At 46.9% G+C, this 22,935-nt stretch overlaps 1 protein-coding gene across 3 annotated transcripts in view; it reads right to left on the bottom strand.

Annotated features, from left to right (window-relative positions):
* Window positions 1-22,935, bottom strand: part of LOC148034443 (uncharacterized) — a 355,106-nt gene that overhangs the window by 86,770 nt on the left and 245,401 nt on the right. For all 3 annotated transcript variants that reach the window (XM_087679378.1, XM_087679379.1, XM_087679380.1), the window contains 2 exons: window positions 2,443-2,588; window positions 2,184-2,302 (listed from right to left, as the gene is read on the bottom strand). In XM_087679378.1, the coding sequence (XP_087535504.1) occupies window positions 2,184-2,302; window positions 2,443-2,588 (265 nt within the window). The remainder of the gene's footprint in view (window positions 1-2,183; window positions 2,303-2,442; window positions 2,589-22,935) is intronic.

Here is a 22,935-nt window from a genome sequence, read left to right as displayed (position 1 = left end):
TCTCTCTTCCTCGTATGTGCAGAGCAGTCCTGTAGCCTCTCCCATTCCCATGTAGAGTATGATAATCTCTATCCAGATCCTAGAGAGAGTCTCTGCAGTGAAGACACCTTGAATGTCAATGGGGTTACTACACCTCACAAATGAACGGAGCTATGATGTTAGCAATCAACTCCCTTCTGTGACAATGCACCTAAGTCCACTGTGTATGGGAGCAATCTAGAGTCAAGGTACTGCAATGCTGACCAGTGATAAGAAGAAAATAGTGGCTCCCCTAAACATCCTCATAACCACATGCTGGGCCTCTATGCATGACCCAAGCTACTCACCCTTAGCTCACTACCAGTCTCAATTATGCCATGAAATACCTTCCTAAGGGCTCCCCTTCACACCTTCTAGGCCCTAGCCTTAGGAAAATCCCATAAAGGATGCCTCTGAGTTTCCTCTATATATCCACGTCTCACACATGCTATGAGATCCTTCATATAACAGAACCAGGTGTCAATTGCTAAATTCCTACAGGTGATCAAGCACATAAAGACAGAGATCTTCTTGTGTTTGAATCTATCATCTAGTCTCCTCCAAAAAGCTGTAAAGAATGGTGCAGAGATGCTGTGTATATGCCAATGCTTATTGGTTGCTTGCTCTACTCTAATCCTGCTCATCTGAACCCTTCTCCCCAACCTGGTGGTGTGGCCAAAGAAGGCTATAAGGGCAGCATCAATCTGGAACTAATACCGGTACTATCAGGAAGCTGAGCTAGTGGATGCAACTGCATATTGCAGGCCGAAGTTGAACATTGGAGCATGAGCTTGAACAGGGAGGCTATTTTCCAAAGGAGTGTAATTGTTGAGCTTGAATGTTCTTACTCACTACTCACATTTAAGAAAACAGACAATCAAAGCCAGATGCCAGAAAAGACCAAGCTGGTCTGATTCAGAAGCTGCAGGTGAGCATCTGACTCAGGAGTTTCAGGTAAGCAATGTAGTCGTTGGGCTGCAGCACTTTCAGTAACCGACCAAGGGATGGCACCATCATCTCAGCCTGGAGTGGCTGCTACTGCTCACATGATCAACAATTTGCAAATCAAATCAAGTTGGGGCTATGTGTTACTGAGAGCAGGTATTGTAGCATCATCATTTCATTTCCATCTTCCATACATGCCATGAGATGATCCGCATGTCTGATGTGAAGGTCTAGCACTACAACACCTATATTTAGTAGCATGGTTTTGTGAAATGGTTTGTGTCTCTGACCATTAGAGAAAACCGTTTTTCAAGAAGGTAATAGCAGCCTTTGCATCTCATTACGTACAGCTATATTGAGGATTCATATAGTCACCACAGTGGCCTCAATGTCTGAAGTGGTAGAATACCTTAAAGAGGGCAGTCAAAAGAGACATGTAGCTTGGTCTTCTCCAGAAAACTGCAAGTGCAAAAGAAAGAAAGAAATCATCAGTATTCCTAGTTTGCAAATACAGACTGATGAAACCAGGGCAATCTTGAAAAGCGGACACATTGGTGTTTTTGGTTTTCTGTTTTACTCAGGAACTACTATTATGAATTAACTACATAATTCGGCCTTAACAACCTATTCTCACAGGATAGAATCTCATGGTGGCATCAGTCCCTAGCAAAGTGGGAAGGCTGGACATACTGAGACAGCTGTAGGCTGATAGATTCATAAAGCCCAGACCATCAACAACATTGCAACGATATAGTTGCACCTGCGTTGCCATGTGGAATACAATATGTGGTCACTCTAAAGAAGAAAATTTTGAAAGGTTATTAGTTACATCGTTATGGATATCTAGAATAGGATAAGGTGACTGCAGAGAAGCACCATCAGAATGAAAGCCTTTCAGCAAGACTTAGGCAAAGCTGTTCCTTTGGAGATCCCCACACCTTACAAGTGATTCCCCTGTATTTTTCCATATTGAAAAGGTTTCTCTTGTATTATTCAATAGAAGTGTATGTTAATGAAAACCAAATCGATAACCATTTCAGTAGAATGCAAGCAATCTTACAAAACATATTATTGTCCAAGTGTTCGGTAGAATGCAAGCAATCTTACAAAACATATTATTGTCCAAGTGGTGCTTAAGGAAACCAAAATGTATTTTTGGAGCATGATGAATGAATAGTCTTCCTAAGATCTCATGCCTTCATGTTGCATTAAAAATATACCGTACAAATATTGCCAAAGTGATAGCTGCTGCAGATCTTACAGGGAGTACAGATTCTGTCATGTAATGAAAGCATAAAGGTACTAAGTGTTCAAAGATCTGATCGCTTGTGAGGAATTCCTGTTAGAAATGATTGTTTGATGAGCTCTAAGACATACTGGGACTTCATTGAAGGCTGTCAAATTGCTTTGAATTACTTGTATCACATCCTTATAAACAAGTAAAGCGAGCTAGCCTGGGTTCATGATTATGAAACATACAACTAGCAGTGCAAAGGTCTCCAAAAGTGCTGTTTGCAATCTCCACATATTGAGGGGAACGATATCTTTTTCTGCTTGTAATAAATGAGGAAGCATAGATGTATAGATACTCATTCTTTGCTGCTCATTGGCAACAGAAAACTGACCTGAAAATCAATCAGAACATAGAATAACTGACTAATTCAAATAATCAAACTACTCTGAAGTAATGTGACTCAACAGCCTGTTTTTTTTCTTTCAAAGGCGAGAAAATTCTATCCATAAAGGCCCATAGTCACTAGAAACATTTCATCCAGTTCATATTTCCGGGTTTCAAGGTTTCATTTTGATGGCTACCTTGAGGTTTCAAGGTTTCAAAAAATATTATTTATAATAATTAAAATCACTATATCTTAGTAATATTAGAGGAAGAAAAATAGATCCATATATAGTTATTAGAGGAAGAAAATAGATCCTTAAAATGAAGATGTCATTCCAACCTAGATCCTAGAGTCAAAAGTCAAAAGCCTAAAACCAAAACATCCATTTCACCTACTGATTTAGGAATTAGCATTTATGACTCACAAATCAAAATGTGCAGGCTACAACATACATATAATACATAATGTAAAGTGAAAATAAAAACTAATGTTCATGAGTGAAAACCTTGTGGGGGTCATTTTTGCTTGAGGTGGAGGCCCAAGGTAGAAGGGAAGGTGGAGTGTGTGGAGGAGGTGGACAACAAAGATGAGGAACAGATGAGGTGGAGATGGAAGAGGATAAGGTGGAGTAGGAAGAGATGGAGGAGGAGGAGGAGGAGGAGGACATAGAAAAAATGTGGGTTGTAATAAAAAACAGTCCATATGTTCTTTTAATAAAAGAAACTCTTTAAAAATCTTTTTCATTTCATGACCCTCTTTCACAAAAAAAAAACAAAGTAGGAAGAGATGGAGGTGATTGGGCAGGCAAGGAGGGTGGAAAAAATACAAATTGTTAAAGAAAACCAGCTTACATGTTCTTTTTAATAAAAGAAAAAAAAATCATTTCGCAAAACGAAATGTTTTGCATGTTTCCAGGTTTCATGTTTCACCAAGACGAAACACGTTTTCTGGGTACTTGTAAAGGCCTAAAACCAATATATCTCAGCTTAGCCCTATAATGGACTTCCAAGATATAGTCTCCTCAAAAGTGTCTAAATCATCATATAGTTTTTCTCAGCTCCCTTGTAATGCATGAACAATCTATGTCAATATCCAGGAGAGAGTCTCTACGATAGACATCTCCAGCAAATCTACAGCATGGCTATATCTAGCAATGCAAAAGAATCAAGCAATGCTATTAGCTATCAGCTCCCATTTGTGACAATGTCCCTGGGTTCATTCTACCCTTGAGAAGCCTGGCATGCTATCCTGCTCAACAGCTAACCAGAAATGAGATAGGACTAACTCCCCTAAACATCCTCATAACCAAGAGTTTAACTCATGTGAGAGAAAGAAAGAAAGAAAGAAAGAAAGAAATATCTATTAACGTCTCTAGAAGGCCAAGATGGCCTATGAGACCATAACCAATACAACTGGTATCATCATCTCTCATCAGAGAAGAAAAACAAAATTATGTCTAGATCTACATGATAAACTGAAAAGTTACAAACTGATTCAAAAGAGCCAAACGAGGTTTAGAGCCTTCTACTTTGTATTTTACCTGAGAGGGATTTTTTCTGAGGGGTAATTAATAGATTTTTCTTTTCTTGGGAAAAACAAAGAGGTTTAAATCCCAAAACTGCTGAGAGGAAATCATTTTGAAAAAAAGCCATTGAAACGTCTTCCAACCTGTGCTCATCCTTCACAATAAAACAGATTTTCCTGTTCTTTTTCGAAATTGCTCCATATTCATGTTGCTAAGATGTAAGGCGTCAATGTGATGCAACTAAATCAAGATGAAGTAACAAAAAGCACTTACTCTACTGCAGTCTACACCTTGTTGCTTGGAATTTTATTCATGTTGATTGCTTTTGTCTGTATAGAATTTATGTATCCAACAAAATTGAGGAAAACAAGAAACACGACTGTGTCAAGGATAGATCAGGAGCAAGGAGCAAGAGGGGTTCTATTCATTCAATAACCACATGAGATCCGTTACAAGTAGAAATGGCTTAATCCACAATTGCTAAATAATGATTGGGTATTCACAAACAATGTGATGTTGGATAACATCACATTGTTTAGCAACCTCTCATATGGATGTGTTTTACCACTGATTGTGATTTTTTCATAACTCACTATTGTCATTAAGTCTTTTCTCTTCTTAATATAACATAGTTCGATGTTTGCAGATTTGGGTCATTTCAATAAGCTTTCCATTCAGGTAATATTTGGTTTCAGGAACAGATCGCTCCTGCCCATCGCGTTGCACTGCTGCCCTGGCCCCGCCATCATGCCAGCTTTACCCTGCCCCCTGCAACCCCCCCCCCCCCCCCCCCCAGGCGCTGCCCCACCTTATCCACCCCCGCCTGCTGTCCCCCCCAAGCCAACTCTCCTCCACCCTGATCCCCCACCTGCTGTCCTACGCCAGCTCTCCCCTGCCCTGATCCCCCCCCGTGCTGCCCCCGCCTCCTCCGCCGTACGTCTCCGGCCCCGTCTTGCAGACCCACCACCCGCGATGTGCCCGTTGTGAGCCAGTCATCCGTGGTGTCTAGCACCTCCCCCATCATCAAAAAATAGCATTTCCCAAACCCCCCCCCCCCCCCTTCCAATTGCTCCCTCCCTCTGCAGCAGCCTTCCCCCCTTCAGTAGCACCACAGCGTGATTGGTATGTTCTTAGCAGGGATGCGCAATGGAACCTTTGGTCAGATGCCGGTGCATTTTGCGAGTGCCCCCCAGTCAAACACCTTGGGCATCATCCTCTCTGAGGAACAACTCTTAGCCGTCCGTGCCATAGAGCTAGAGCTGAAAGAAACAACGGTCTTTGGTCAGGTCGTAGGACACTCCCCATCTAGGGCCCAACTTTGGGATTGGCTTCACTCCACGCTGCACATTGGCATAGCGCAAATTGCGGAGGCATTTCTCACGGGTCAAGGGATCTTCATGGTTCGACTCACCTCTGCAGACACAACTCGTGAGCTAGTGGATAGCTCACCCTATGCCTCCACGAAGGGGGTCATTTGCATGGTTCCCTGGTACAGTGGCTTCACAGTGGAGGCATTCCCGCTCCATAACAAGTTTCTTAGACATCCTATCACCTGACTTTTCCCCGAACTGGCGGTAGAGTATTGCTAGTTAGTGGAGGACTTTGGATGGCACTTTGGCACAGTTCTTCCTGCCTCCTTCGTGGATGCAATGATAGCTGCAGGAGTCCCAAAGGTACGGGTGGCAGTGAAAGATACAAAGAATATACTAAAGTTTCTAGAGATTGAGGCAGGCGGACACTCTTTCAGGCAGCAGGTTATTCGGCAAGAGTTACAGCTTGCCCTTGCCAGACGGATCGACATCTTACTTTTGCAGGAGCACAAGCTCACCTCTGCCTAGGCCCATCGGGTAGGGAACGTACTCCCATGCAGCTCACATACTTACAGGGAGTACGCCATCGGTGCCCACAGTAGGAGTGGAGGCGTATGCACCTCTACTGGCCCGAGCCTCACTACCTATGTACGTGAGCACGGGACGATTGTGGCAGGGAGGGTTCTATGGATCTAATTGGATATTGGGGACTCGTACCTTGGAGTCCTCAATGTCTATGCCCCTATTGAGATTAGGGCACACAGCAAGTTCCGGGTGGAGATCATAGCAAGACTACCAGAGGTGGACTCTTGGATTGTTGGAGGAGACTTCAACAACCTAGAGGCCTTAGAGGACCACTAGGACAGAGGCAAAAATTACGAGGGCATGGTAGGGGAGGATCAGGAAGCATGGGAGGTCTTCCTCCTCGTAGTGGGAGCACGTGATGTTTGGAGAGACCCAACCCCGCAAAGGAGGGAGAGGTCGTTGGACTTCTCTTGGGGATACAGGCGGTTGGGCGGAGTCACGCTGGAGCGGTTGGACAGGTTCTATTTTGGAGAGTGGGGATGCTCTCGCGAAGCCCAGGTAGGGCAGTTGGCTAGCACCACTATGATCATTGCCCAGTTCTCCTGATAGTTGATGCCCCAACTTCAGCCCTGGACACACGATCCTATCGGATCCTTGACTCGGTCTATAGGAGGGAGGAGATGAGAAGGTAGATTGAGTAGATCTGGAATAGGGAGTGGGAGAGCACGGACTGGATCGCAGAAGAGGTTTCAGAGGTTCTAGTCGAGTCGAGCAAGATCTGCTAGGAGGTAGCCCTACAGGCCAGGCACTAGAGCTGTGAGGATGAGAGAGCACTCCCGCGAGACCTAGCAGCCATGCAGAGACTACTCCAGAAGGCACCAGGGGATCCCACTCTCCACGCACAGAAGGTGCGCGCACGGGTAGCCCTCGCTGGTCTCAAGGACTCCTTCCATACCTCAGCAGCCTTTTGGGCACAAAAGGGGGATACGATGTGCAAGGAGTTTTTCCAAGTGTATCAGCCCCGCACCTCAAGAGAGCAAATTCGCAGCCTCCGGGATCAGTATGGGAGGATTGGCTCTAGTCCAGACAAGGTGATGGAGATTGCCACTGACTACTACAGACACCTTTTCCACCAAGAGGCAGTCTCAGCCAAAGGACAATGCTATAGACAGCAAGTATGGGACCACATCCCGTCCCTTGTCACAGGGGAGATGGGATGCTCCCTTCTAGACCCCTTTACAAAGAAGGAATTAGAGGAGGCTTTCCATGCACAGGACAGGCAGAAATGCTCGGTTTTTCTAAGGCCTTCTTCACTACCTACTGGGAGGTGGTGAAGGACCCCCTATTGCTGGCCTTTCAGGACATTTTCAGCTCAAGACGGATGCCAAGGAGTCTATCGGAAAGTCTTATCAGTCTCCACCGCAAAGGGAGAGACCGGTTGGGGCTATTTCGGTGGAGACCGATCACCTTGTTGTCAATGGCCTATAAGGCATTGGCCAAGATGATTGGTAGGTGACTCCACCCCATGCTTCTAGACATCATTCATGACACACACAGGTTTTGTCCAAGATAGGAGCATCCTAGACAATGTCTTCACCTTCTTCGAGGCGACTGAGTGGGCCCAACACAGTGGTCAGGGATTGGCTGTACTTCTCCTAGACTTCGAGAAAGCCTACGATAGGGTTGACTAGGACTTCCTAGAGGGCACCATGTTGAGGTTGGGTGTGGGAGCTTTCGCTCAACCGCCAACACCCACGGACCGCTTATTGTTTTAAGCATTCCAAGCTGAGCACTAATGACTACCTCTCACATAGCCGACGCGCCATCCATATCTATGGGTATAGTGAGCTTATCTCCATGCCGATCAAGTTACCTCCTCTTCCGCGCACTCCGGTAGCTCCACGATCCAAGTGCAAGCTTCAAGCAAGCTCCATCCTCAAGCTCCACGCTCCAAGCTCCATTGCCGCGAGCAAGAGAAGAGAAGAGAAGAGAAGAGAAGAAGAGAGGAGAAGATGGAGAGCTTCTCCTCCCCGGTCCCTCACCCTCACACACTCACTCCCTCGCACTCTCACACTTCCTCTCTCAAGCACAAGCTCAAGCAAGCAACAAGAAGAAGAAGAAGAAAAAGAGGAGAGCCACTTTTGGCCACACACAAGAATGAGCTTCTCGTTCACTTTTCAACTTTATATACAAAATCTTAAATCCCTTTTGGACGGTCATCCCCTTATCCCCTTTTTTACATGGCCGGCCCTAGCCTCTAGGCCCTTTTTCCCATTGTCCTCCTATCTTCCTAGCTTCCTTTTTACCACCCGTCTACATTTACAAATTGCATGGGTGAGAGCTTGGTACTCTTGAAATAAATCATGGTGCGCCTTGCGCTTTTTTACAACAGTATAGACTCGCGCTTTTTCTCATGCATCTTTTTTCTTGATTTAGGACTTTTTAGCACTTCTTGTGGTTCTAGGTTCTTCTTGGCACGCCTTCGTCTTCTGTTTCACTTTTTCTTTGGCCTTGTCTTCTACTTTAGATTTTCTAGCTTTTTCACCTTGTTTGTTTGAGGGTTAATATTACCCCCACACCTTCGTCTTCTGTTTCACTTTTTCTTTGGCCTTGTCTTCTGCTTTAGATTTTCCAGCTTTTTCACCTTGTTTGTTTGAGGGTTAATATTACCCCCTCCTAGACGAGTGCCAGTCCCATGGCACTCACAATCATAGGAAGCAAGCTTTAGCATGCACCGAAGACGTGGGTGGCAAGGACGTTTGTGGTTGCCTTGGAGAATTTTTTATGGTGGGAAGATGAAGGTTGTTGGGGCCACATTGTTGGCATGGGTGGCTGGTGGTAGGGTGGTTGGAGTTGGGGGTAGGACTATTCGCTGTTGGGAATTGTGCTAGGCTGGCACAGGTATTGGTTTTTGGGGATTCTACACATGATAATTCTTAGCAAGCTTGCAAGATGATAAAGAATAAGAATTTAGATTTGAGTGTTGATGAAGAGCGAATCACACTTTCGTTGGAGTCTTCAATACCTGCAATTGAAAACCTCTCATATGTGGTCTCTCCCTTGATATAGTGCTAGTCTTCTTTATCGTGCACAAGACATAGTTCAATTAGTTTGGGAGACACGTCGAACTCTAAGTAAGCTGAGAGTATTGTCCTGCACTTGAGGACCCAAACTGTGTATATATTTCGGTGCAGATATTATGTGAGTACTCCTGCATACTTAGATATTACGTAGTTAGAAGACTACCGGCATTTCCTAGTAACAATGTGTGGATGAAGCAAAGTTGTCCATGTTGAGAAGTACACATGAAGGTGTATGAGACATCCTTTGCGTTGCGACAGCACGATGTAGCATAATTAAACACGTTGACACTGAACTTTCAGTAGCTGGTAGCTACTAGGCTTGCTCGACGAGTATGGTATACTTTTCATGGCCATTTGTGTGGTGCTTACCACGATCGATTGCAATGATACTAAGGCAGAGTGCACAAAGGAATTGTGCAAATGGGTCATGGTGACAAGTCTAACCTCCCTAGGTATGTCCTGCCCTTGATGTGCCTTGACCAATTGTAGGGAATGTTTAGAGGGCAAGGAGACTAGGGACAGAGCTAGCCAACCAAGGCCACTAGGCGTACTGAATTTGAGGACCCCTAGGTGTCATGTTGTGATTGTGAGTGCATTTTTTTTTTTTTGTCTTTTGTTTTTGTTTTTCTTCTTTTCTTTTCTTTCCCACCTTTTATTCATCTTCTTTTAAAAAAATAAAAAATTTAAATAAAGAATAACATGAGTACAACCATTGCAATACGTTGAGGCCACAACCTTTCCATAGGTTGGGCACTGTTGAGATGGGGAGATACACTGAAGATTTTGTAAAACCTCTTTGTAACATGCGATGTTGGTACAATTGAGGTAACAACTGCCGTGAGTGCTAGGTGTAGAGTTTGACCCAGAAAGAGAAAGTGGCCACTGATCATGCTTTGGGTCATGTGATGTGGGCAATCGCAACGGTGATTTTCGCTTCCAGCGGTGAGGCTTCCGTCATGGCTCTTGTGAGGTTAGTGGTCTTGTGGTGAATTGGGCATTGAACACTTTTGCACAAAGACCTGCGTCGTCCTGCATCCACTTGTCACTTCATGAGAGTATATGCAAGTCGCATGCATCAAGTACAATGAACATATGCAATCACGAAAATATATTACTTTATCAAAATCCTATGATGCTGACTGCAATGCATATTCCGATGCTTGCTAAAGACATGGCATATATTAGCAGTAAGGAAAGTGTATACAGGTGGGGAGTCTGCCCCTTTAACCATTTAAAGACAAAAAGTTATGGCAGGATGGCCTTTGTTAAGCAGCTTATACATCATAGGGGCTACTCTATTTGTACGAGGTGGGGTGAGTCCGGGTGGTCGGGCGACTGAGGTTGCGCCGGTGAGGGGCTCTGTGAGGCTAGGGCGGGGAAGATATCGATCGGACCCGAATGGTGTAGTCCCTGGCCGCAACTGTTTCAAGAATGCTTTTAAACAATGCATCAAATTCCTGCTTGTCTCGAGCTGACCTCTCCTCTTTCGAGCACCTGGTGTCCGACCGTCTGGTGGGGGCCTGCACTGCCGATGTTACCACACCCTGTGTGCTCCCTTGAGCCCTCGTCCTCTTGGCTTGGGGAGTTTTCGGCTTGCGTCCTGGGCGGTGTCGTTTGGGGCATCTTTTCGGCATGCACCCCTTTAGAGTAGGCACGCAGTGTTTTGGTGGGGGCGCTAGTGTCTCATACTCTCTCCGACGGCGGAGAGCTTCCTTGCAGGCCAGCTGCACTATGTGGTCCATGACTGCTACAGTAGAGGGATCTACAAAATGCAAACCAAGGGTTAGGCCTTGAGGTAGAATAAAACTATTCGCATGGAAGGGATTATACGGTGGGTTATCAAGCACATATGACGAGGAGGGGTGAGGTGAGGCATGCAGTGTCTGTTGTAAAGGGACGGCCCCAGTGATGATATTCGTCCTGTTTCAACTGCGGAGCGTATTCCAGCTATAGCAGATATTGGCTTATGGTAAGTTGCATAGACTGGTTGTCACGGAGTGGAGCAGGACTCGTCCCCGGAAGGATAGACCGGAAAGGGAAAAGGTGTATAGAAGGGGACGACACCTCATCTACGCTGTCAAAGATGTTGGTCAGGGCTTCCTATGGCAGTAATGAGGGTTGCATGCCCTCCACTTGGAGGCGGAAATGGTCACACGACTTTTAGACGTGTGGTGAGAGGAGGATTTAAGGAGCTCAGCCTGTGAAACCCAACTCTTTCTCCTTGCGCTTGACTATCATTGCTTGTGTGTGTTGATATCATTTATATATGGTCACAAAACTCATTGTTTATTTATGTACATATTTACGAGTCCATGTCACTTCATGAGGATAAAAACCAATTGAAGAACTTAGGATTGTACTGGAGTGTGGCATATGCATCGAGTACTCTTCGTGGCAGCTTACTCAATAACGATATATATTTTGCAAAATCAAGTAGCATGGTACCTTGTCCGAGTCTACTGGCAACATATAACTCCTCCTCAGTGAGAACCTTATCAGCCAGAGAGTTCACTTGGCTAGTTCCAGCTAAGTCCATACCCCGAATGGCAGTCAGCACTCGAAAGGAAGTTGGTGCCACATAGATTGGGTCTCTTTGAGACCACCATTTGGCCAATTGCTCCTTTGAGACTATCATAATCTGGGCTCCTAGTTCGGCCATTGCAACACGGTTTTCAAACCAATGTTTTTCAAATTGACTTCGACCCTCTGATTGTTGCTTTAGTTTCTCTATCTCTAAGAGATTTGGTTAACAGAGCACATCATTGAATGTTACAGTTCAGCGTAGTTTGTCGGCTTCCTCATCAGAGGTGAGTCACATGCGTTCATGCAGGAGCCTGTCATAGTGCTCGTGAAGATGTTCTTGCTCTTCCCAAGACAGGGAAAATGGCAAGTATTCTTCAAGCTGTTCCCTAGGGAATATGCCCATATTTGCAAGGACATAGACATGTGCGAACACTTTGAGCTTAGCATCCAACTCAGTTAAGCATTTTGCGACACTTCTATATTCAATGAGGGCTTGCTCGGTTGCTATCTCATGCAAGGTTCTAGGAGTTTCCCTAGGCTTTAGCATAGCTGGGGGCTCACACCTAGATGAGCAAGATTAGACAACGCTAGAATTGCTTATGCTCTTGGGGTTTCCATGTTTCTCCTGAGGCCTTGCTGCTATTGTGTTATGGTTCTCCTTGGATGTGACCGGTATAGTCTTGTCACCCTATTGTGACAGTGTTGTATCCACTCTTGATTGGTCAATGCGAGTTTTGTAGTCGGTGGATTGAGTGTTGCAAGCAACCATTGATGGTAATGATTGCTTTGATTTTTCAGAGTACATGGATGTGCCTGAGGTTTCACCGCTGTTAGGAGAGATGGCAATGGGTTCCTTGGTGGATGGGCTTGATATTTTATTCCTCAGCTCTTGAGTGCTCTTGGCCTCAATCTTATTGGCGTCTACCACCACTTGCAACTGCCGTTGTTTCCATGGTTTTGCCCTCTTTTTCTTGGGCAATTGCGGTATCTCCTTTATGGACTCTGGACCTTGTATCACGTCGATTGTTGATGTGCTTGGTTGGGCCTTAGCACTCTCTTTCTCTAGTATGCTCTCATGGAACTTAGCTATGACTAGCTGAACAGCCTTGCTAGGTTGATTGGTCGGATGCACCATCCCCTTGGCCACATCTTTGAGAGGTTTCTCCTTAAGCCTAGGATTTAGGTGATTTAGCAGTGCTGGAGGTATCAAGGATGTTGGTTGCGACACCTCTTCCACCAGTGAATGACTAAGGACACATTCCGCAAGGGGCATCGTCACGGCCAACGGCTGTGACTGCTACATTTTTAGATTGGAAGTAGTAACAGCTAGTTCCGTGGACTCGCTACTAATGGTGGATTGCGCTGTCAAGTCCTTAGGCCGATTGGAAGTGGCCGTGTCTTTTGTTGCCCTTTGAGCATTCACTTGTGTAGATCGAGCATCAGTTGAGCTAGCCACGGTGAATTGCATAGGCATATCCTTGGGCCGAGAGCTACGGGTGGTGTCATGTTCCACCTCTTGGACATCTGGAAGCTCCGATGGAGATAGAGGTTGGAATCGAGCAGCTGCACTTGACGGCTGTTGTGCTTCTTGTGTTCGTTTAGGGAAAGAGAGTGTAGGAGATCTGGGACTCTTAGGTGGACTTGGCACTGGCTGAAAGATTTGCTCGTGGTTGTTAGACGATTTTGCCATTTGCTGTGCTGAGCATTTAACCTTGCCATGAGTAATGTTTTACCTATGTTGCCTGTTATCCTCTTGGAAAATCAAAGGCTCCTTAGGCACTAGTGGCTTTTTCTTACCCTCAACGATTACATCTAATATCTACTCGTCAAGCACGCTAGACTGAGGATCTACCCTTCGCATAGTCCCATTTGGTTTTTTGATTTCGATCGTGAGGGGTTCGGTCACTCCAATGTTTTTGACTCGAGACTTGGCTTTCCGTTTAGATTTTCTCTTGCGCTTCTTTGCTCTTGATATGGTCTGGCCTTCAGCTGATAGAGGAGGTTTAGCAGGGGGTTTTGGTATCCAAATCCATCGGTTACCTGCATAATACCCTTGAGCACGTAGCAACGCTTTGGATATCCATCTCAGCGTTGTGCTGGCTCTCCATCAATACCTTCGTCTATAAGGCTTGGGCTTCTTTCGTGGTCTTCTACGATGTCTGTAAGTCCAAAGCCTATACTTGGTATTGTCTCCTGACCTTCTTGTTTCAAGCACGGCCTTGCTTATTGGTTCTCTCTGGTCAACATGCACTTGAATCAACTCTCTTAACAAGTCCTTGCTTTCATTACTAGGCTTGCCTATTATGTCAATACCTTCCTTGCCTTTCCCTCGAGGTTTGATGAGGTCACCCTTGCTAAAGTTTGTGGTTATCCTCACACCTGGTAGTGTCATGTGTACCCTCTATGCTATATAGTCAGCCTCACACTTGGTTGCCCTTTTGAAGGGTCTTCTTAGGAGGGTATCCTTTCCGCAATTAGCACTATTTGGAGGAACATGAAATAGGATAGGCAAGCTTTCAGTTTCAATTGTCGCGAGGATTTTGCACTTCCCTATAAGTGCTTGTGGGTGTCCCCCGTAAGGAATAAGAGTTGCATTGGTCGGTGTGAGATCTGGTTGGCCTAGTAGGGTCCATGCTTCATAGATCAAGATATTAAAATCTGCTCCATCAATCAGAGCATCAATAGTGTGCTCTCTTTTCGCGGTGAGTTTGATCCTAAGATAAGCAGGCGGTACTATGTCTTTATCTTCCGGGTCTTGGCTTATAAATTTAAGCCTTTTGAAAAATGCCCTTGAGTCCCCAACTGCACGACCAGATGTGGATTCTCCACTGATGTCTTGGATCGCGTGTACAGTGCTACTCAAGGTGCATTTATTGTTAGGACTGTTATATCTAGTCATCCTCGCAGCAGTTGTAGCTTGATGTTGTTGCTTTCTGCTTTGACTAGATGCGGTCCGAATGCAACATGTGCATGTTTTTGAGGTGTGACCTTTTTGCCCTTGTTGGTTAGATTAGTCCATTGAGGTTCTAGGGTCTCTGTTTGTCTTTGTTCGGATGTGGGCTTTTGATTGCTCTTTTGCAAGTGAGAATCCATGCTTATGTAGAGCCATCACTATACTAGGGTCTAATTTGGAGGACTTGCCAGCGCACATTTTCTCTCCAACCTACTTGGGGGAGGTGCGGAGGGAGCAAAGCCCCCTTTGTGAGGGTCGGGGGGGCGGTTACAGTAAACACCATGCGCAATTTGAAGGACCGTTTATAGCCAAGTTTTGAACTACTTGCTCTAGATTTCAGCCCAGTGATAGTTCTATGATGTGGTTTCGGCTCTATATGGTCTCTCAGTCAGTTTCAAGGTCTACGGGTTAAAATTTGAAAAAATCCAAATTCAGCCCAATAGGTCTGAATTGTAGAGGCCGAATGTCCGATTCGGCCTGTCCAAATGGTTGAGGGTCGAATGAGAAAGGGCCGAATGTCAAATTCGGCCAGTTCGAGTGTGGTGGTTTGAGGGCTGAGTGGGCCAAGGGCCGATTCAGATGGGCCGAGGGCCAAATGGTGAATTCAGCCGGGCCGAATGTCAACTTGTCCAAGTGGGGTTGGGCCGAGTCGGCAGGGCCGTGGGCCGAATTCCAAAGTTGGTCCGAATGCTTCACTCGGATGCGGGCCGAGTGAAAGGTGTCCGAGTGTAGTTGGTCGAGGGCCGAATACTAAAGGGCCGAATGGTGGAGTGGTCTAAGGGTGGATTCTGGGACTCGGCCCAAAATTGCCATCACTTGGACGGTCCGAGCGCGATGTGATTTTTGCCGGACTTCAAAGAATTCGTCGCGCCAAGCAATCGAGGCCTTCCTATTGGTTGAACACCTCCAGATCCAAGCTACTCATGTAGGGGAAGGTGTGGAATTACTTGGGCTAGGCAAATAACTCCTAGATGACCAGATCGAAGCAGGTCCACGCGACGAAGCTCTCTCCCTCTCTCCTGCTCTCTTGAAACCTTGCAATGCAAAATGTGGCCTTTCTTGCCACTCCTAGTCCCTTATCACCATGCCCAGGCCTGCACTCACCTTAGTCTTGCTCCCTTCACTAACATTTAACCCAAAATTTCTTTTTTTGCCCTTGTTTTCTTTGTTTCAGCCTATTATACAGCAACAGAAAACCCTACTGCGTGCTCCAATGTTTGGCTCCTATCCTTACTAAATGTAAGAAAAAATCATAAAGAAAATACGTATACTACTCCATCATGCTTTCCTAAGTCCAAAAACCAAAAACCTACTTGCTAGGAGATCGAATACCTCTTCAAACTCACTTGCTTCCTACCTATCTACCTCAAGCACCGGTTCGGAGAAAACCCTACTTCGATGCTTGATTCGAAGCGCGTAAAAGCTCAAGGCTTGAATCCGTCGGTCCCAGCAGCTGAACCAAAATGTGGGAGCTTTCGCTTAACCGCGAAGACCCACGGACCGCTTATTGTTTCGAGCGTTCCAAGCCGAGCACTAATGGCTACCTCTCACATAGCCGGCGCGCCATCCATATCTACGGGTGTAGTGAGCTTATCTCCATGCCGATCAAGTAACTCCTCTCCCGCGCACTCTAGTAGCTCCATGATCCAAGTGCAAGCTTCAAGCAAGTTCTATCCTCAAGCTCCATTCCCGCGAGCAAGAGAAGAGAAGAGAAGAGAAGAGAATAAGAGAGGAGAAGATGGAGAGCTTCTCCTCCCCGGTCCCTCACCCTCACACACTCACTCCCTCACACTCTCACACTCCCTCTCTCAAGCACAAGCTCAAGCAAGCAAGAAGAAGAAGAAGAAGAAGAAGAGGAGAGCCACATTTGGCCACACACAAGAATGAGCTTCTCATTCACTTTTCAAATTTATATACAAAACCCTAAATCCCTTTTGGGCGGTCATCCCCTTATCCCCTTTTTTACATGGCCAACCGTGGCCTAGGCCCTTTTTTCCATTGTCCTTCTATCTTCCTAACTTCCTTTCCACTGCCCGTCTACATTTACAAATTGCACGGGTGAGATCACGACACTCTTAAAATAAATCATGGTGCGCCTTGTGCTTTTTTACAATAGTATAGACTCACGCTTTTTCTTATGCGTCTTTTTCCTTGATTTAGGACTTTTTAGCACTTTTTGTGTTTCATGGTTCTTCTTGACGTGCCTTCGTCTTCTATTTCACTTTTGCCTTGGCCTTGTCTTTTGCTTTAGATTTTTCAGCTTTTCCACCTTGTTCGTTTGAAGGTTAACATTGGGCTTCCCCAAGGCATGGATCCGTGAGGTCTTTGCACCTTACAGATCGGCTGCCAGCAGGGTTTTCATAGGTGGCAGGAGGGGGGAGGAGTTTCGGCTGGAGAGATTGGTCCGGCAGGGCTGTCCTCTGGCCTCGTATCTGTTCCTACTCTTTGCAAAGACGATGTCTTACATCCTCAGGTTACGTGTGAGCGGGCTGTGTGGCCTTCGACTTTCGGGAGGGAGAAGACAGAGCTATTAGATTTAGATCATGCAGATGATACCGCACTTTATGTAGAGGATGATGAGTTGGTGCTGGAGAGAGTGAGATTAGCTATAGAGGTGTTTTGCACTGTAGAAGAAGCCAAAATCAATTGGCGAAAGTCGGTCTAATGGGATTCGGACTCTAGCACGGAGTGGAGCGTCCACTTGGTACTCAGATGGGTGTGCAGAGGGCAAACCGTTTGATATCTAAGGTTCTAGGTGAGACTCGACATCATTCCTGCCCAACAGTTTCTTCCAGTTCTCAACTGTATCGGGCGGAAGTTGACCTATTGGAGTACTGTCTACCTTTCCTTAGCGGACCGAGACCTAGTGGTTAACTAGGTCCTCCTAGCAACGGCTTGGTACATGGTCTTGTGTTGGTGCTTTTCCTTGTCTTGTGTAGTTCTGCTTCGCCACCTAGTGCCGAATTTTCTTTGGGCAGAGTCAGACGGTTCCAAGGATTCTCGGACCAAGGTAGCGTGGGTGACCATCATCTAGCATCGGTCTGCGAGAGGGCTTGGGATCATAGACCCAGAGTTCTAGAGCCTGGCCCTTTTGGGCAAGCTAGTAGTCTATGGGCTTAGACCAGGAGGGCAGACCTAGAAGGTCCTACTACAAGACGGTCTCTAGGAGTGCGGTCCGAGGCTTGGTGGTGATTGGAGGCTATCCTTAAGATGAATCTTCACGACGGCCAAGATCACGCCTCCTAGATTCTCCTTCCTCCATAGCCTACTTCATGTGTGGCAAGGCCTCCGTAAGGCCCTGATTCAGAGCCCCCCAAGATGCTAGGAGGAGATAGACTGCCAGCCAATGGTTTGGAACCCCTAGGTCAGAGATCGTGACGGGATATAAATTGGCAAGCCTCCCCACATCCAGTGGGCTTTTGGTTGGGAGGCCGATCCTGCTCGTACCACATCCAATGGGCTAGTTGGGAGGCTGGCCCTGCTCATACCATCACGACATGGCAAGAGGTGTATACAATGGTGGACCAAGAGGTGTTGTAGCAAACATTAGGTTGTCAAAGAGGAGCTAAGTTGAGGAGGGAGATTGACGTAGCAATACCTTAGGAGTAGCTTGACCCCCCCATACAAGAGCTGGTAGAGCCCGGCGAGGTATGCACCGCTGGATTTTCACCGACAAGTATCCCCCTACAGGTGATAGGTAGAGTGGGCAATGCCCCCTACAATGGACTTTCTTCACCGTGCAAGAGGGGGGGCATTTCGTCCTTGACAGAGGGCAGTAGGATGAGGAGATCATTGTCCTTCCTTGGAGGAGGATTCGTGTGGTTGGTCTTTAGGGGATGACCTGGCATCTGGACCCTTATGTGTTCTCGGAGGAGTTTTGGGAGTAGCGCCTCTGGATATGGGAGAGCAGGCCACTTGATGAGCTGGAGTGGGACCTTGGAGAGTGGCTATGGCTGGCAATTGCAGTTGCCAAGAAGCCACTGAGGTTCTTGGAGTACATAGCTAGGATTTGGAGACATGTAGTGATGTAGGAAGACATTGACTAGGCGCCTTCGCGTAGCAGATACTTGGTTGAGCACATCATCACGGATGCCTTCCATCGGACTTTCTAACAATGCCTATGGGACAGCTGGAGGCCGAGGAGGGTATCGTACTTCCTATGGCTTTTGGCACATGGAGACCTAGTGGTGGGGAGTTGGCTAGCCTAGATGCAGTAGGATGGAGGTTGTAAATGCTACCCACAATAGCTTTTGAAAACTCCAAAGCACTGCCTTTGGTCGTGCGAGGCAGCATAGCTCATGTAGAGAGGAGCATGCCGCATTCTTCACCGTCTCACACCCAACCTTGGATGTATCTCATGGGGACATTTCTACTGGCAAGTAGTTAGCCACGGCCATCACCTTTTGTATGAGGCCAAGATGCAGGACATGATTTTCATCATTGAGGCTGGGTCTTGCATAGTGGTCAGCTTGGAGGCTTTACCCAGCCGCCACGTATTGGAGCCCACAGCAAACCACTCTAAGGTATGGGAGATTGTAGGGAGTCTTACAGGATGGCACATCTGGAAGGCATGCTATCAAGAGGTTTTTGGCGAGGAGAGCCTTTTAGTACAAGCGACTTTGGCAAAGCTCTGGACTTCCATCATCCACTCCCTCCGCGGCCGGTGGGACTAGGTGCAAGGCGAGTCAGGAGCTCGTCAGGAGCTCCATTTTCACTTCCTATGCACCTGGGGCAGCCAATACCTGTTCCTCATGATGCAGGCAAGCAGCCCCAGATGTTGATACACCCCCCCTCCATGGCTTCTTGTCCCCATCCCCCCCAGGCTGCCTTGAGAGGCTTGTATACATGATGTATTTGTGACTTTGCATTAGCTCCAACTAGTCTGTTGGGCATGAGCAATCCGTTGTAATAAGTTTTTTGAGTAATATAATCAGCCACATTTTACTTGTAAAAAAATTAAAAAAAAACATAGTTCAATTGTTTTACCGAAAGGAAAAGAAAGAAGCACGTAAATAAACTCAACTAGAATATTGGTGACCAAAAAAGAAAGAAAGTGAGTACATAATCAATGGGCTTTCGCACAATTTAGACACAAGGTCCAAGGAACAATGCATTCTTGGAAGCTCAATCATTTTAGTGCTACAACTACTTTCAACATTCTGCTGCAATCCTAATATGATAGCTCTTATGTTGGTGATATAAACTCTTCTCATATAGATGTATTTTACCGCTGCTTTTGAATCCTTTCAAATAGGCTTTGCTGAGTCTATTCTCCTTGTAGATTAATAAATTAAAAAACAAGGCTTCACATTTAAACAATGTGAGGAGAAGTCTTGCTAGAGCGACTAGATAGGTTCTATGTGGGAGAGTGGGGATGCTCTCGCGGAAGCCAAGCAGGGCATTTGGTTGGCACTACTCTGTTCGATCACTCCCCGGTTCTCTTGACACTTGACCCCCTAGCATTTGTCCTAGACAGACAATCGTCTTGCATCCTTGGTTCGGTCTATAGGAGGGAGGAGGTGAAGAGTTAGATTGAGCAGACTTGGACTAGAAAGTGAAGTAGGAGGGACCGATCTCGCAAAGGAGGTTGCAGAGGTCCTAGCCAAGTTGATCAGTATCTGCCAGGAGGCAACCCTATAGGCTAGGCAACAGAGCTGGGAGGAGGAGAGAGCACTTCGGCGGGACCTAGCAGCCACTACAGGAGACACCAGAGGATCCCATCCTCCACGCACAGGAGCTGCACGCACGAGCAGCCATCACCGGCCTAGAGGACAAGCGCTCGGAGTTCTCATTCTGCACCTCAACAACCTTCTAGATGCGGAAGGGGGACACAATGTGCAAGGAGTTTTTCTAGCTGCACCAACCCCGCACCTCAAGAGAGTAGATACGCAACCTTCAAGATCAGTATGGGAGGATTCACTCTAGCCCAGATGAGGTGATGGAGATTGCCACCGACTACTATAGACATCTCTTCCAGTAGGAGACAGCCTCAGCCAGAGGACAGCGATGTAGACAACAGGTTTGGGATCACATCCCATCCTTCGTCACAGAGGAGATGGGACGCTCCCTCCTAGCCCCCTTCATAGAGAAGGAACTAGAGGAGGCTTTCCATACACAAGACAGGCAGAAATGCCCATGAGAGGACGACCTCTCTAAAGCCTTCTTCAGTACCGACTGGGAGGTGGTAAAGGACCCCCTATTGCTGGCCTTCCAGGAGATTTTCAGCTCAGGAGGGATGCCAGGGAGTCTATCGGCATGTCTTATTAGTCTCTTCCTGAAAGGGGAAGACCGTTTGGAGCTATCGGAGTGGAGACAGATTACCTTGTTGTTAGTGGCCAATAAGGCACTTGCAAAGATGATTGGTAGGCATCTCTACCCTGTGCTTCCAAACATTATTCTTGACACACAGAGAGGCTTTGTCCAGGATAGGAGCATCCTAGACAATGTCTTCCCCGTCTTTGAGGCAAGAAAGTGGGTCCAATACATGGGTCAAGGACTGGCAGTACTACTCCTGGACTTCGAGAAAGCCTATGACAGGGTGGATTGAGACTTTCTAGAGGGCTTCATGGTGAGGTTGGGCTTCCCCGAAGCATGGATCCGCAGGATCTCCACACTTTACAGATCGGCTACCAGCAGGGTTCTTATAGGTGGCAGGCAAGGGGAGGAGTGTCGGCTAGAGAGATCGGTCTGAAAGGGTTGTCCTCTAGCCCTATATCTGTTCCTACTCTTTGCAGAGGCGATGTGCCACTTCCTCAAGTCACGTGTGAGCGGATTACGCGGCCCCCGACTTCTGGTGAGAGAGGAGACGGAGCTCTTAGACTAAGAGTATGCAGATGACATAGTACTCTACATAGAGGATGATGAGTTGATGCTAGAGAGACTGAGACTAGCTCTAAAGGTGTTTTGCATTGCAGCAGGAGCAAAAATCAACTTGCGAACGTTATATAGAGAATATATATATAGTGAACCCCCCGAGCCTACTTGACACACATCTGTTTAGAATGTCCAATGATGATGAAAGAGAATTGTTTAAGTAGACCTTACAACTATTGGGAAAATGACACAATCCACATCCTAGAACATGGATTACTTGGATGTCCAATTGAGAAGGGGGCTAAAACATCTCATTCTAAAGTTTCAACTCTATCAATTGATTGCCGGCGGCCAACTCTACCAATCAGGATAGGTGTTGGTCGGTTTCCTTACAGACCCGGACTCTAGCACGGAGTCGGGGCATTCACTTGGGATTTAGATGGGTGTGTAGAGGGCAGACCGTCCGTTACCTAGGGTTCCAGGTGGGACTCGACATTACTCCAACCCAACAGTTTCTTCCGGTCCTTAACTCTATTTGGAGGAAGCTGACCTATTGGAGTACCGCTCATCTTTCCCTAGCAGGTCGAGCACTGGTGGTCAACCAGGTCCTTCTAAAAACGGCTTGGTACATCGCCTCGTGTTGGTGTTCACCTTTCCCTGGCGGGCCGAGCACTCCTGGTCAACTAGGTCCTTCTAGCAACGGCTTGGTACATCGCCTTGTGTTGGTGTTTCTCCTCGTCTCGCATAGTTCAGCTTCGCCGCCTACTGCAAAACTTCCTTTAGACCTGGGTCAAACAGATCCAGGGACTCCAGGGCCAAGGTGGTGTGGCGACCATCATCCGGCATCGGTCAGAGGGAGAGCTTGGCATCATAGACCTAGAGCATCAGAGTCTAGCCCTTCTGGGCAATAGTCATGGTCTCACACCAAGAGGGCAGACATGGAAGGTCCTATTGTAGGAGGGCCTCCAAGAGTGCAAACCGAGGCTTGGCGGTGATTGGAGGTCCTTGAGATGGATCTTCACGACGGCCCAAATCGCGCCCCCTAGATTCTCTTTCCTCCGCATCCTACTTCGTGTGTGGCAGGGCCTCCGTAAGGCCCTTATGCAGAGCCCCCCAGGTTGCCAGGAGGAGATAGACCGCCAGCTGGTGATACGGAACCCCCATATCAGAGATTGGGAGGGGGTACACATTGGCAAGCGCCCGCACATCCACTGGGCTGGTTGGGAGACCAGCTCGACTCGTACCATTAGGACTTAGCAAGAGGTGTACAGGATGGCAAAGCAAGAGGTGTTGCAGCGAGCATCACGTTGCCAGAGAGGAGGCGAGTTGAGGAGGAAGAAGATTGACGCTACGATACCCTAGGAGTGGCTTGATCCCCCATTAGGAGAGCCGGTAGAGCCTGGTGAGGTATGGGCTGCTAGGTTTTCGCCAACAGGTATCCCTCTACAGGTGGCAAGTAGACTGGGCAGTGCTCCACAGGGGACCTTCTTTGCCGTACATGAGGAGGGGAGTCCGGTTCTTAACAGACGGCAACAGGATAAAGGAATAGTTGGCCTTCCATGGAGGAGGATTCGGGTGGTTGGCCTTCACGGGAAGACATGGCGTTTGGACCCTCGTGTTC

This window comes from Lygodium microphyllum, chromosome 6 (genome assembly GCF_053477565.2).
Source record: "Lygodium microphyllum isolate KBCC chromosome 6, Lygodium_microphyllum_v1.1.10, whole genome shotgun sequence".
Taxonomy (NCBI): Eukaryota; Viridiplantae; Streptophyta; class Polypodiopsida; order Schizaeales; family Lygodiaceae; genus Lygodium; species Lygodium microphyllum.
This window is presented reverse-complemented; position numbering and strand designations above follow the sequence as displayed.